At 45.8% G+C, this 15,010-nt stretch overlaps 2 protein-coding genes across 2 annotated transcripts; both read right to left on the bottom strand.

The window, feature by feature from the left end:
• Positions 1-294: 294 nt before the first annotated feature.
• N7455_001694 (Ty1/Copia family ribonuclease HI) lies at positions 295-1,149 on the bottom strand (the record flags this gene model as incomplete). Its single annotated transcript, XM_065604077.1, has 1 exon — positions 295-1,149. One exon carries the CDS (start codon positions 1,147-1,149, stop codon positions 295-297), a length of 855 nt encoding a protein of 284 aa, XP_065462568.1.
• Positions 1,150-2,301: 1,152 nt separating this feature from the next.
• On the bottom strand, positions 2,302-3,402 carry N7455_001693 (integrase catalytic domain-containing protein; the record flags this gene model as incomplete). Its single annotated transcript, XM_065604076.1, has 1 exon — positions 2,302-3,402. The coding sequence occupies one exon, from the start codon at positions 3,400-3,402 to the stop codon at positions 2,302-2,304; it is 1,101 nt and encodes a 366-aa protein (XP_065462567.1).
• Between the last annotated feature and the right edge of the window lie 11,608 nt (positions 3,403-15,010).

Here is a 15,010-nt window from a genome sequence, read left to right as displayed (position 1 = left end):
AAGTATATGAGTATGCATGTGATCCCAACCTCATTATTATCCATGCAACCAGGGTATCTCAACAAAATCTTCTTGCGTACCCAAATTACCCGTTTGTACCCATGGAAATGTGAGAGTCGGGAAGCACACCGCGTTCCTATTGGACGACTAACTCCTTATATACAGCTGACTACGTCGGGCGCTAAACCCAAAAGGGGAGAGGGAGAATCCTAACACCCCTCGAACCGACACAGGAAGCAAAAGGACAGAAGCAAAACATCCCAAACCAGAACACAGCCAATTCGATATGTCCATTCAGAAGACCCCAATCTGGCCCCCGAATCTCTTGAACGATTCCTCAGCCAGTGGCTTCGTGAAACCGTCAGCTGCCATATCCCTCGTGCCGATTGGAGTCGGGTTGATGATACCCCTGGCAGCAATGTCGCGGACGTAATGATATCGAATATCAACGTGCTTGGAACGCCTAGAAACGAATGACGTTCGAACAAGATCATGGGCACCCTTGTTGTCCATGTAAAATGTAATGGGCTCGGCGTCTGCCGCATATAAACCCATGTCGGCCACCAACCTAGTGAGCCACTCGACCTCTCTCGCAGCGTCGGAGACCGCCATATACTCGGCTTTGTTAGAGCTCAAAGCCACAGAAGCCTGGAGGTGTGATCGCCAAGATACCGGGCCGCCAGCTAGAAGCATAACGTACCCACTACAAGAACGGCGTCCCGGTGTAAGGGGACCGCCCCAGTCTGCATCGGTGTACAGTACTGGTGGAGGCAACATTCCGCTGCCTGGTCTGAAGACTATCCCAAGTTGTTTGGAGCCTTTCAGATATCGAAGAACCCTCCGTTGTGTGGATAGAGTCTTCTGTGTTGGTACAGTGTTGAAGTGGGCCAACAATGTTGGAACTCTTGCGATTTCAGGTCGCGTATGGGATGCAAGCCACTGCAATGACCCCGTTACGCTCTGATATTGTCTCTTGTCAATACTCAGGTCATGCAAATCGTCAATGACCAGACCCGGTTCAATCGGAGTGGCAACAGGATAGCAATCCGGCATTCCTGCATCGTCCAAAAGCTTGTCAATGAAGTCAGGCTGCGATAGCTTAATGCCTGCTTCTGTCTGTTCAACGCGAAGCCCAAGGTAGTGCTCCATTTGGCCAAGGTCCTTAATAGGGAACTGTTTTCCCATTTCGGAGAGGATCCATTGTATCTCGGTGCGGTTGGCACCGATGATTCCGAAATCGTCGACATGTGCAGTGACATATAGATTCGGTTTCGTCTTGTGAAGAAATAGCCCTGCATCGTAAGGGCTGATTCGGAAGCCAATTGCTTCCAGTTTCTCCCGGAGGGTGTCGTACCAAATCCGGGCTGCGGGTATAAGGCCATAGAGGGCCTGTTTGAGCTTGCAGACAAGAGTGCCTCTCTCGCCCTGCTCGAATCCATACGGTTGGCGCATGTAAACTGAATTTGGTAGCTTCCCATTCAGGAAAGCTGTGATAGCATCAGCTTGAGCTATATGCCATCCATAATGTGCGGCGGCAGCGAATAACACCAATTTTGTTGATGCCATGACAAAAGGTGCTGCTGTTTCGCCCCATAGGGATTGATGTCCGTTGGAAATATTTCCACGGATCACCCACCGCGCTTTATATCGCGTGGTGCCGTCGACTGCCTGCTTCTTCGCGAATCCCCACTTGCCAGGGATAGGACGTAGCCCAATTGGGACGTCCCCAGTGCGATTCAATTCCCACGTGTTCCGTTTGTGCAGGTCGTCAACTTCCTTGCGACATGCTGCGTCCCAAAGGACCCGATCGACGCTTTCCATAGCTTCCTTGAAGCTTCTTGGCACATCCGCTGCCGACTGAGATGTTTTGGTCATGGCTGCGAAGACTTTGACTTCTTTCGCAGGTCGTACCCAATTATCATCGGTGATTGGGTCCGTAAGCTCCTCGGAGCTCGTTGAATCAGGCGTTTGTTTAGTCACTTGCTCCCCCCCTTGGAACGGGGTTTGTCTGGCTGCGCCTGTCGGCCGAATGTCTCCAGTGTTGAAGAGGCGGCCAGTCTCTGGATCCCACACGGTGTAGATCGAGGCACCATTGTATCCGACAACGCGTCCTATTTTCCCTCGAGGTTCTAGCTTTCCGGTCGGTTCGCTCGTGCCATGGAGGTGGTAAAAAATGCTCGAACCGAAAGGAAGCAGGTAACTCAAATCAGCAGGGATTTTAGAGATCGCTTCGATCGGGATCCTGGTGTCCTGTGGCTGGATGCTCTCATCGATCGTCGTTCCACCAGGTGTGGGGTTATTTTAGAGAGGAGTGCTCGTCGGGGATATATTGGCAAGGAAAACTGCAGCGACTAGCGCGTGAAACCAGAAGGTCATTGGGAGACCTGATGCTATCCACATCGCGCGCGCCTTCTCTAATACCACTCGATTGGCCCGTTCTGCGGTACCATTCTGCCACGCAGAATAAGGGTTCGATGGCTCCCACTGGCATCCCCACTCTGTCATCATTGATTGTAATTCTCCGGATCCGAATTCGTTGTCAGATCGCAGAAAAGCAGGTGTTTTGAATCCGAGATTGTTGATGTGCTGACGCCAATACCGCAGACGTGCAGCAATTTCGCGTCGGTCTCGAGAGATCAGACTGTAAATCCATCGGAATCGCGTCGCATCGTCCGTGATCAGGAGAAAATATTTATAGCCATGCCGGGACTGCAGATTTGCCGCTTGAGAAGCGTCATCATCATCAGAGAAAACGTCCCCGCCACCCACGATGTCAACGTGGATGCGCATCAATGGCCGTGTGGCTCTCGAGGCCTGCCGACGACTGTATCGTCGGGTTATGTTCGCTTGGAGGCATACCTGGCAAGGCGGTTGGGCCTTGTCGCCTGTGATTTTCACTCCACTGCCTGGACGGTTGGCAAGGTAGAGTACATCTCGGTAATTGAGATGTGCAAGCGTGACATGCCATTCCCAAAGAGTCGTAGGGAAAGCAGATTTGATATCGATCGAGGCTTTTGAAACATGCTCATCTCCACTAGATGGCTTAGCCTTAATGTTGCTCTTTGCATTAGAGCTGAAATAAGCGACTAGCTGCTGTTCGCCAGCTATCGGAATGGGTTCATCAGAGGTCAATCGTGAATTAGCAGGAGTTGCTATTATAACGAAGGCCTGACTAGAGACCTCAAATGGTTCATCAGCGGTGAATGTGTAAACATCGCTTGAGTTTCGAACGGCAAAGAATCGCTGGTTCGATGGATCCTCCAAGACGTAGTGGAATGGAGGTGTTGATCTCTTGTGAAATAAATCCCTGATCATGCAGAAGCGCCTCTGACACAAGGTTGGAATCCGCTCCAGGATATGGCGGACGTCTTTCAGAGTGACAGTTAGGTCATTTAGCTTCATATTGACTGTTCCTGTTGAGTATCGCGGTGGTCAAAGCTTATGGCGGGACTAGCGATGGACATTTAAATAGATGGGATTCCCACTTTTGATAGTAACCTTAACAAGAACATTACAACTACCTATCTCAACAGGGTGGACCTGATTCACTGGGTGGAGATTCTTCGGCAACAAGATACGATGCTTAGATATGGATTGACTCGAGGCTTCTCTTGTGTTAACTTCCAATAAATGTGCTGAATTGACGTCATGAATTTCATTATTTAGACATGTGCTTTTTATTACTTATGATTCAAAAGAAACAAATTCTAAGCTACTATAGTTCAAAATTCATCAAAAGTAGCTGTCGGGACATAATATCCCGTTCTTGGTGTACGCGTTCTTGCGCGGAGCTGCGGCTCCGGTGTTGTGACCGCCGAGTGTCCGTGCATGGGATTAAGGGGTAGTTATCTTGGAACCTGACCTGACTTGGAAACATACATACAACACATCTATCTTACATGAATCAATTGACCTTTGCTTTGGAAGCATAACCACTGTCCACTTAACTGTGTACACAGTACCTAGCTGGTGATACCAACAGTTACTTTAGGCATCGCCTTAAGCAGTTTGGCCGCCACTGAAGGGCAATAAAATGCAACTGATATCGGACCGATCCAGCCAAATATTATTTGTAGGACCCACGTATAGGATACCTCGTTTTCCTCTGACATCAGACAAAAAGCAATACTAAATGTAGTATTAGAAGGAGATAGACCAATCAGATGAAGAGAGGCATCCGAAAGCGATTAGTCTTATAGGTACAATCCATAAGAAAACCCGATTGTACTTGCGGGCGTACTCAATCGATATCGGATGGGCAAAGATCAGTTAAGTCAAATTACCGCTTTCGTCCTGTTTGCTATCATAAAACCAATGCCGGCTTTTAATTGGTTCTCAAGGTATTGTGCCGACATCATATCCCCTACAATTTCACGTTCAAATTGTTTGTTTAGGTTGTATAGGCCCCGAGATAAGAAGGTCGGGATACCCATTTCGGATGAGATGAAGAGTGTTCCGGGTGGGGGTACCGACGTCAAGATAAGCTTTAACCTTTGCTTTGTGCTCAATTTTTTAATCGTTTCGTCTGGGCCCTCGGATGGTTAATTAGCTCAGCGTGATCGATTGTATGGTTATGAACAAGATGGGACCGTTGCACGTGCCATTTACCATGCCATTTATCCGAATTTGCCTTGGCCGAGCGCATACAATATATCCAAAAAGGGGCAATTATCGACCATTGGTCCCTTCTTTTTGAGTGGTTCGTAGTCTTCCGGCTTATCTTTAAACCATCTGGTGTCGTATTTACCACCGCGATCGCATTTCATCCGAAAATTGCGCCCGGACTGGACGTGCGAGTAACGGCGACGTAGCCCTGCGAGATGGCGTAATCACGTAATGCCTCGGCATTTCCTCCTGGGTGTCATACGATTGGTCAAATGGGGTAGACATTGCGTCGTAGTGATGTAATTATTGTGCAATTGTAAGCGAAAATTGAGATAAATATAGGGTACACTCGCGGGGATTATTATTATTATTATTAATTATTTAACGTCGCCGGCAGGTCACTTGGCAGGTGACCCGCTACCTCCCGAGGGGTAACTGGACGTGCTACCTAAGCGATGATTTACTACAACTAGCTAGCTAGCTCAACTAAATACACGCTGGAAAGCAGCAAATTTGAGCACAACGTGCTGAGAAAGGAATCGAAGGAGCGCCAGGCACTATCCTGGCCTGGGTTCCTGGGGGTGGAGTACCCGGTCTGACACCCGGTCTGACTACCCGCGGATGGGAGAGGGTGCCAGCCTCTCCCATCTAGGCAGAGGTGAAGACTGTTGCGCTATGCGGCGCATGTTTGTGCCCGATTTGGACAGATATCCTTAAAGAAGGACGTTTCTTGCACGAAACGGCCGAATTCCTCGGCCCCAGCAGCTGTGCTCAGTATCCAGTCTATCATTGCAGATGGGCTGGCCTTTGGACCTTTCCATCGATCCTTCCAGCGTTTCCTCGCAGGCGGGCAGAAGAAGAAGTGGACGGGGGATTTTGGCTTACCGCAGGAGCAGGTCGTAGGGGAGTCCCTGTGATGGAACCTCTCGTGGTACACCTGGAAGTCACCATGGCCAGTCCGCGCGGCTAGTAGCCGGCCGAGCACCCCGCGGGGAAGCCGGTGTTCCCGAGCGCGGCTGTTCTTGGTGTGAGGTTGAATATTTAGGTCTTGGTATGCCTAGTATACGCAATACGCGTTGCCGCGCGGGTATGTTGTTTCACTTCGCGCATTAGGTAAGATAGGGAAGGGGGAATATGGGAGCCGTCTAACGCTGCGCCCCTCTTTGCTAGCTCATCGGCAGTCTCGTTCCCTGCTATCCCGGAGTGGCCTGGCATCCAGCGCACCTCCACGGGCGTGCGGGGTGTGCTGAGAATATAGGGAGCAGACTTCCACTGGATGGTGAGCTTTTTGAATAATTTCGTGAGTTTCCTTCTGTGTGGCGCAGGTCTCCCGTCCGCGAGTAGGCTAGCGACGGCGAGGTTATCGAGCAGGATAACGAGGCCGGTGGAGTAGCTTGCGCAGGGTAGGTCGACAGCCGCCTGGAGGCCCTCTACTGCCCCCATAAGCTCGGCGTCGTACACCTCTGTCTGGGAGCCAGCTGACCCATACCCTTGGGTGATAGGGATAGGGCCGTGTTGGAATATCCCGGTCGCTGAGATAATAAAAGGCTGGGATCACGTGCATACATTCACCTACCTCAAGTTGCACCCCCATTGTTCCATCAAAAAAAAAATTGCGTCGTCAATGCGACCGTACGCTCTAGACCTGTCGACCTCCCACTTCCAGCTTTGCTCCCAGGATCATTTCATTAATTTGCCCCACAATGACCCTTCGTGCTTGAACCTCTGGTAGGACGATGGCGAGTTTGCGAATCTACTCGAGAGGTCTGCAATATTGTCCTGTAACAAAACAAATCGAGAGATTTCATGTTCAGTGCAGCAACGAGATGGATCAGTTGATACTTCCTCTTTTCAACGAGTGCACAAATGAAAAGGCCGTTCCGAGCGTATACTGTCAATTCTTTTTCGCCATCGTTGAATGAGGTTGATTAACCACCACACGCTCCCAGGAGCCTACTAGAATACCATGTATGAGCCTCACAGGCAATTTTCTCAGCCAACCATGTACTTTGAGCTAGAGGGGGAACTCAGAACTCCCAAGAGCACCCGCGCCTACCCGTCTCATAATCCTGTCTGAAGTGATACCAGATATATATTGACTCACCCCTAGTATAAGAATTCCAACATCCTTCTGCCGTCTGTACTAAAGCAGAGTAAAGCTCTGCCTTGAGCATCTCACCATGAGTTCGATCTTCGCACCCCTTGGCTTCCTTGGTCCACACTAACTGATCGTACTTAGAGAGAGTCAGTCCTACCTTTGCGACCTCGAACCAGTCGGTATCATAACTTTCACCACCCGGGTCACAGAGCGAAGCATCTCCACCCATCGGGAAGCTCCCTAGGGCACCGAATATACATCCGGCGCTTCCAACTTGACAGGGCTGTACCATCTTTTGTTGTCCGTCATACATACTGCCCTGGAGAGATCTGCATCACCATGAGGTCAGCCAGAGCCTAGCAGGCTCAATAGTGGATAACGACATCATCTTCAGCGAGAATTCTGGCGTTGGGTCCTAGACACTGACGAAAAGATTACTTCCTACCTGACTGACGGTATTATGCGCAAGTTGGACGGTAATACTCTTGATCCTTTTTTCTTCGGTGATATGGCAGTGCGTTTGTTGCCGCACCTATGGGAAAGCACCAGATACAGTGAGTCTCGAAACCGGTGCACCCTCCAACACTCAGAGAGATTCTTTAGACCCACCGCCAAGATGACACTAGTCTATTCCTAGAGTCTTCCGAAGTACCCCTGTAGTGAAGGCGGTTGCACCGGTTTCGAAACGCACTGTACAACGTTGGAGAACCTCGATTCGTGCGTAATACTGAGCTTTTTCGCACGCAAGCCCCCCCCCCCCCTCCTCCTCTCCTCGAATAACGACCGGCTGACTGATTTTATTCACCAGCAATGATCTCTGACCAGAAGACAAACGCAGGGTTAGCTGTGGAGAGTGAGATCTTGCCAAAAATCGTTGAAAGTAAAGAAAACGCAATATCAAGTCTGACATGGAAAGCTCGCTTTTGGAACAACATCATCACGGCAAGCTTCCAACTGTGGGCTGACCGTTTCCCTACTCTTTGGCTCCTGAGATTTATACTGTACGGAAAATATATATCAGCCAGCATTATTAAATTCCTACGAAGGTTGGCAGTCTTTGCTCTATGACATATTCCCAGTCTTTCTTGCTTCTTCTGCAAAAACCTGCTGGACATTTTCAATCGGCACAAGTTTATCTTGTATCGCAAGCCACCGCATCTGCAGATTTCTTCTACCAAATTGGGACGTGTACGCCCCATGCAGCTTTGGATTCTTCCAAAAAATGAAAGTTCCATATTTGCAGCGTGAAGATGTTTCCAACTCTCTCCCCAGTCCAAATCGCTGATGCCAATTTCATCTCTCTTTAGATTTACATTACTGTATAGGATAAAAATGCAGCAAGAAAAGCGAGGTCTCACCAGAATTTCGAGACCATCTTTCACAGCAATTCGACCGTCATAATTTCAGGAGTGTCCTACTCAACTACAGTCGAACGAGAGAACCCTGCATGATATTGTCAGGCATTGGCTCTAAGCGCAAGCGTATACTATGAGTTCGAAGACCAAGAAGACGCATATCTGTCTATGTGCTTGAAAAATCACATTGCTTTGGCTAGAGAACGGTCGCGAATTCCCAGTATATGGCATCGGCTATGGCATCTCTCGATCCCGGAAGCTTACTTGCGACCGAGGTGACCATCATTGCCATGCCAATGAGGTTCTTTGCAAAGACCGGGACGCGTTTGATTGAGCAATGAACGCCCTTACTCAATGCGAAATGTGGTAATCCACCGATAGTCGAAATCAGAATCGCCTCAAGTACTTTCCTACTTCACTACAATTCGATATCATTTTCGCGCTTCGTCATGGCTGCTTTGGCGCGTAAGGGATACACGGCATCGGTATCTCTCTCTGTAAGGTAATTAAAAGTCGAAATCGGCTAACACAGCCACCGTTTTAATACAGGCAAGCCACAGTGGACTTTATTTTTTGATACATAAAACAAAGTCAGTTCCGTAACATAACTGCATCATACAACGGTATTTTGCCTAGGCCCTTGTCATTTGGTATGAACTACTCAGATATATGCGAAATGACCATTTTCTAAAAGATTGATGGTTCAAGCCTACGCAGGCTTAGACGCGTTTTTTTTTTTTTTTTTTTTTTTTTTTTTTTTTCTTAATTGGGCTGTAATGATTCTTGGCCTTAAAATGAAAAGGCAACCTGATGTGAATACAATTTCATTGACGTGGTTTCATATGGAAGGTATCCAACAATAATCTCCAAGGTTTTTCATGCGGACTAACAGGGACAAAGTTGATTGTTGAAGCCTGGATTTGGTGTTTCCTCAAATACTTGAGATCAATGACGATATTTGCTAACAGTCTGTCGATCAGACAGAATGACACAGGTGCTCCTAGTTACATTTTCGATTCCACGGCTCGTTTAAATCTTATCATTCTCTTTGTAGCTAACATGGACCCGAGTCATTCGCAAGAGCACGGCAATCCGCGCGGAACAGTCAGTATACGCCCAAGTGATTACTCATCAATTCTATGAAGTACTAGCGAACGAATCTACAGCAGAGCAGTGAAGCTAAGGTCTACCTGAAGGCTGTCTTTGCAAATGGAGATATTGGCTCATACTCTCATCCCATGGATGATGTCCAGACAAATGATAAGCGATAAACTCATGATAGGCTCGGTATGAGGCAAAGTGCTAGTCTGTCAAGGCCAAAATCAGTATGGAGGATAATTTTTGGATGTTATTGGGACATCTGCCCTTCGTTCGACCGTTCATCACTTCCCCACTCACGTCCTTATTTATTCTAAACCGACTGTTCTTAACCGACTGTGCTTGACCGTTTGTGCTTGACCGTTTGTGCTTGACCGTTTGTTCTTGATTGTTTGTTCTTTATTTTTATTCACCAACAATTGCTGGCTGTTTAACAACTATCTGCCGTCAACCGTTCAATTTTTAGGTTTAGTTATAAAGGTGTTATTTGAGAACATCTATGTCAGAAAATTTGCTTGACCGCAACCTGGCCGAGTCAGTGGTAACCGCAGCCCCACAAAGCAATTCGCGATAATAAAGTTCGTGTTAAGCAGCTGTAGCAGTGCAACAAACAAACAAACAAACAATTCATTAACGCCCGGCGGCTGAACCGAAAGGGCAACTATCGCTGATCTACTGTACAGTACATGTCCATCTGTATATGCTGTGTCTCCTGAAAGCCCATACACAAAGCCTTATCACATATGCCATTTTCAAAACTGGCAGTGCAACGTTAGTGCTTATTCCAGTCGAACAGCCCCATGCCACGATTGTATTTTGTTTGACGTGTTTGCTTTCCCCCAACATGTCATGTGACAGCCGCGCACCCTGTAAGAGTCTCCCAGTGGAGCTGCAGATACAGACAGTAGTAGTAGTAGTAGTATTCATTTACCCTGTCCCCTCGCGAACGATATGCAGGATACAACAACTATATATCATGAATGAAGTACATGTAGAGTGGTCCACTTTCTGACTGAATCTTAGAGCCTCGTCACGGCCTACCCTGGCCCATTGCCGCTCCCGTTGTTAGGCTGCCCCTGTGGCGTACGACTGCGAAACCTCTATAACGCCTCGGCGAAGTCCAATACGGCCTTAACCGTCTTCGCCCTCGAGACGGTGTCTAGATTACCTCTCTTACCTTCGGTTGAGCCTTCTAATAGACTCGACACGCTATTTAACGCGTCCCTAACCCTACTCCTTAATATTATCTGTAAATCTCGTAGTTTTAGATATTCTAATAATATATAGCCGACCGTTTCCTACGCGCCGTACTTATAGCGATCGTCGTCTCGGAAGCTAAATTTCTTAGCGTATGTGAATAACTAGTTGTAGCCTATACGTAGCTAAGTGAGTAAATATACTCGGTTCCTAGGTAGGTTCCCGTATAGTTTTCTAGTATACCTCGCTGGTAGCACGCTATCTACCTTCCGTAGATACGCTCCTTTGGTACTTAAGTTCTACTCCTACTCCTACTAGGCGTAAATCTTACTACGGAGAAAGACGTTCTCTCTTATTAGTAGCGGCCGGAAAGGATAGGTTTTACCCGGTTATACGGCTTCTTTAGCGAGTCGATCCGCGGCCTCGTTCCCGACGATTTTATAGTATCCTAGTATCTATTAGAGACGGAGGAAAATATACTCTGCTTAAACCTCGGTAGCTACTTAGAGGATTATATAGATGATTCGTTACCCCAATCTATTTCTTACGTTCTAGATTACTTATAAAGCGGATCTACTATCGTAGAGGATTATTACTATTATATATATATGGTCTCCGACGCTTACCTATTAGTAAGCTAACTTAAATACCGTACTGACTATATAGAAGATACCTATAAGTTCCGCTATATAAACCGACTACCGTTCTATCGACCCTACTTATACCTATTAGGATTCTATTACCTTATTATTATCGTTTAGGGCGACGATAGCGGCTCCTAGATGACCCTTATGCCCGGAGGTGTCTGAGTAGACGATTATATCTGATGTATCCTTTACGGACGCTGCCCTATCTCTCGCTATCTCTCGATCTAGTTTAAGCTTAATCTCTATAAAGGCGTCCTTTTACTATAGTAGTAGCGGGCGTAGATTAATTGTCTCTAATTCGTTAAGCCGGTCGATATCTATAGTTTTTATCGCTTCCGCTAGAGGAAAGCGCGCGTACGACCCTATATTATTTCTACGATTCTAAGTATGTGATAATATACTCCTAATAGGGTAGTTACGCGGTAGAGTATATAGTCTCGCGATAGTATATTACGCGCGATAGCGTAGACGAAGTTACGTAGGGAGTATATAAGCTTCTACCTCTAAGGTCGCGGTTACTACCGTCCTAAACGCCGATAAGATTCTGATTAGTACGTTTCTTTAAACTATATTTAAGTATCGGATATGAACTTTATCTCTAAGCGGGTTATATTAGACCGTCGATATATAGTCTACTATAGGTATAATATATACCTAGTAGAGCTATCGTATCTGCTTAGGGCGTAAGTATCGTAGTCTACTTAAGGCGATTGCTGTTTTAGTAGCGCGCTTAATAATCTACTGGATATACTCCTTCTAGTGAAGTCGCTAGTCGAATACTACCCCTAGTAATTTGGCTATAGGTAATAGCTTGACTTCGGTCCTATCGAAGATGATTCGTCCGTCTCTATACTCTCTCTTCTTTCTAATAAGGTAGATAAGCTCGGTTTTCTCTACTATAAAGTAGGATCTAGTTCTCTACGCCTACTTTTCGATACGAGGGATATCCTCGGATTATATCTTAGTCAAATTTTCTAGAACTAAGCCCTCTATTCTCTAATAGAAGTAGTCGTTAATAAATACTAATATACCTCTCTAGGAGTCGACGGGCTAGTCGACTAGGTCGGTATTAAAGAATATAAATAAGATAGGGGAAAGTAGTGATCCTCAAGCTAGCCTAGCGTTTACTAGCGGAGTAGTCTTAGTACGGAAGTCGTTAAACCTAATATTAGCGTACCGGTAGCTTATAAAGCTTAATATCTATTTTCTGGCTATAAGCGGGATCCGTCTTACCTATAGCGACGTATTTAGGCTTATCCTATTAACTCTATTGAAGGTATCTTTTAGGTCGAAGGCGATTAGGGTTACTACCTTATACTTATACTAGGCTTTATCGATCGTACTAGATAGTACTAGTAGGGCTTACTTAGTAGTCCTACCCGGCCGCCCGCCGAACTAGCTATTAGGTAGTAGGCTATACCCTTCCGCTATATAGGATAACTGTCGGGCTATTACTACCTCTAGGAGCTTACTAAGTATATTTAAAAGTGAGATTAGGCGGTAAGTACTAGGGGCTAAGTAATCCGGCTTACCTAGTTTCCGTAAGATAATGATTTTCGCGCTCCTCTACTATCTTAGGTAGTATCCTAGCTCTATATATACTATAAAGATACTTATAATAATAGCCTTTAGATGCTTCTAAAGCTTCTTCTAGACTAGTATCGGTAAGTTATCTTCCCCGGGTATAGTATTCTCTTTAGCTACTTTTAGTAATCGCTCGATCTCTAATTTAGTAATCGGGTACCACTAAAGTTCCGTCTCCGTTATAGTGGGTGGGCTGATTTCTGGTATATTTATGGCGGGGAAGAACGTATCTATAAATGCCCTCGCTTTATCTTTATTTTAGGTATAATCCTCCGAGCCTACTCGTAGTGCTGGGATATAACCCTATGTCTCTCGGGGCTTTATATATATCGCGGCCTTCTAGAGCTTCCCTTTACTAGCTTTATCTAGGAACTGCTTCTAGTGCGAGGACTTGGCTTTCTCGATGGTCCTTGTCCACGCTTGTCGTTTCTACTGCATAGCTTCGAAGGTAGCCGTGGTATAAGCGTGCTCTCTTCCCAACTCGGCGCAGTTTGCCTGCTACCTCCTACGTAGTTGGTTGACTTCGACTTATTGGATCTTAAGATCTGGCGTGAACTATCGCTTAGAGTATAGCGTGGGGCGTATATCGGGTATGAACCGGTTGACTACCTAGGCTATCGCCGCTATAAGGGTTTCCACTACCCGGTCGAGTATTAGCCGGGTCTTAATCTATTTCTATAGGTTTATCTGTCGGACTACTTCTTCACCGATTCTCGCCTAGTCCGCGCGCTCGTATACTTTCTTAGGTTTTATGCTTAGTTTACTCTAGGGTTATAGGCTCTATTCCGAGTAGGTGGTACGGTAGTCTGATCTATAGTTCTTATAATATAAATGGTATTTAACGAGTAATCCTAGGTTATTTATTACTATCTAGTCGATAGTTAAGTTCTATCCTAGATTATTTAGAGCCTAGTAAGTTGCCGTTCCCCGAGGGAGGTAACTAGAGAGATTGTAAGTTTAGAAGAAGGTGATTAGATCGCTAGTATCTTTAATAAATCTAGGTAGGATATAATTGCCGCCCTATATCGGATAATATCGGTTAAAGTCGCCTATAATAATAATGCTTATAGAGCGTTACTTATTCTATACGGCGGCTGTAATAGTATTTACTATTACGGTAAGCGCCGGGATTACTAACGCGTTATCGGCTATAAAGAGCGGTACTAGAGATATATAGACAGAAAAGAAAAGAGTTTAAGAATCGGCCGTCTAGATCTTAATAGCTACGATATCTAGGTGGTTGTAAGGAATTTGACGGTGTGAGGAGGTAGAGATTCGTCTATTCACGTAGATAAGACTACGAAACCGAACTACGTTAGTCTGCGTGGTAGGACGATAAAGTCGCTAGGCGCTATAGTTGATATATATATAGTAGGTTATAATCGATAGCTCTTAGATTAGAAGGATATCTAGGTCTTAGCTTTAGTAGTCGTTAATAAGTACTTCTATTCTTAGTCCTGATTTTATAATATTTAACTGAAGGATGCGTAGGTTGCTCTCTAATATCGGTTAGGGTAAGAAGTCGCGGGGGTTAGATATCGTCGATCTCCGGTAGCGTACTTACCCCTATAGTCGAGGTAGCGGGCCCTAATTCCTAGTAGGCAGCGCTACTGCTCGTATTAACCTATATAGTATCCGTACTGCGGGGTCTCCTTACATAACCATACTAGGTATCTAAACTATTAACACCGGAAATATCTCTTTTTCTTAATCTCGTATCGCTCTACCTAAGGGATATAGTATTAACTAATAACGAAACCGCTACGGAGTATATATTTAGCTCCTTCTATAGAGTCAAACTAGATTCCTAGCGATACGAATTTCCCTAGGGCCTTATCTTTCGATTTTATCTAGGCTAGTTCTTCGATATAGAAACTGTATTCTACTAGGTCGTTCTTATAGATAATTTTTTCCGCTATCTAGGTAGTACCTTTTTCTAGATTGAATTCCTTAGTAAGGGTACGGTATACTATAATACCGAAACGGGGTTTGACTAGCTTCGTATTATTACCCAATTTATATAGCTACTAAGTATTATTACTAGCTACCTAAGCTAACTCTACGTTCTTAAATCGAATGAGATAGCCGGTTTTAGTAGTGCCAATTCCTACTACTTAGGCGTCTTATATTATAGCGTCGCTCTATAGTATAGAACGGATATGGTTGTTAACGGTATTAGTAGGGAGATATCGCCTAAACGCGTTTCTATTGTTATTATCGTTGTCTCTTAGGTCTATAGAGGCTCTCTAGGTACTAATTCGGACGTAGTTTTACTCTTTCTCGGGTTTCTAATAGTTTAGCGAGGGTATAGTATTATCGCTAGTAGCTACGACTGCTGCCTAAGTCCTAGTCGCGGTAACTGTAGGGGCGCTTTCAACCTATACTCGTAACGCTTTCACTTTCTTATAAAGCTTCTCGTTCTTTTC

Source organism: Penicillium solitum (assembly GCF_028829755.1).
Source record: "Penicillium solitum strain IBT 25940 chromosome Unknown utg000001l_segment0_segment0, whole genome shotgun sequence".
Taxonomy (NCBI): Eukaryota; Fungi; Ascomycota; class Eurotiomycetes; order Eurotiales; family Aspergillaceae; genus Penicillium; species Penicillium solitum.
This window is presented reverse-complemented; position numbering and strand designations above follow the sequence as displayed.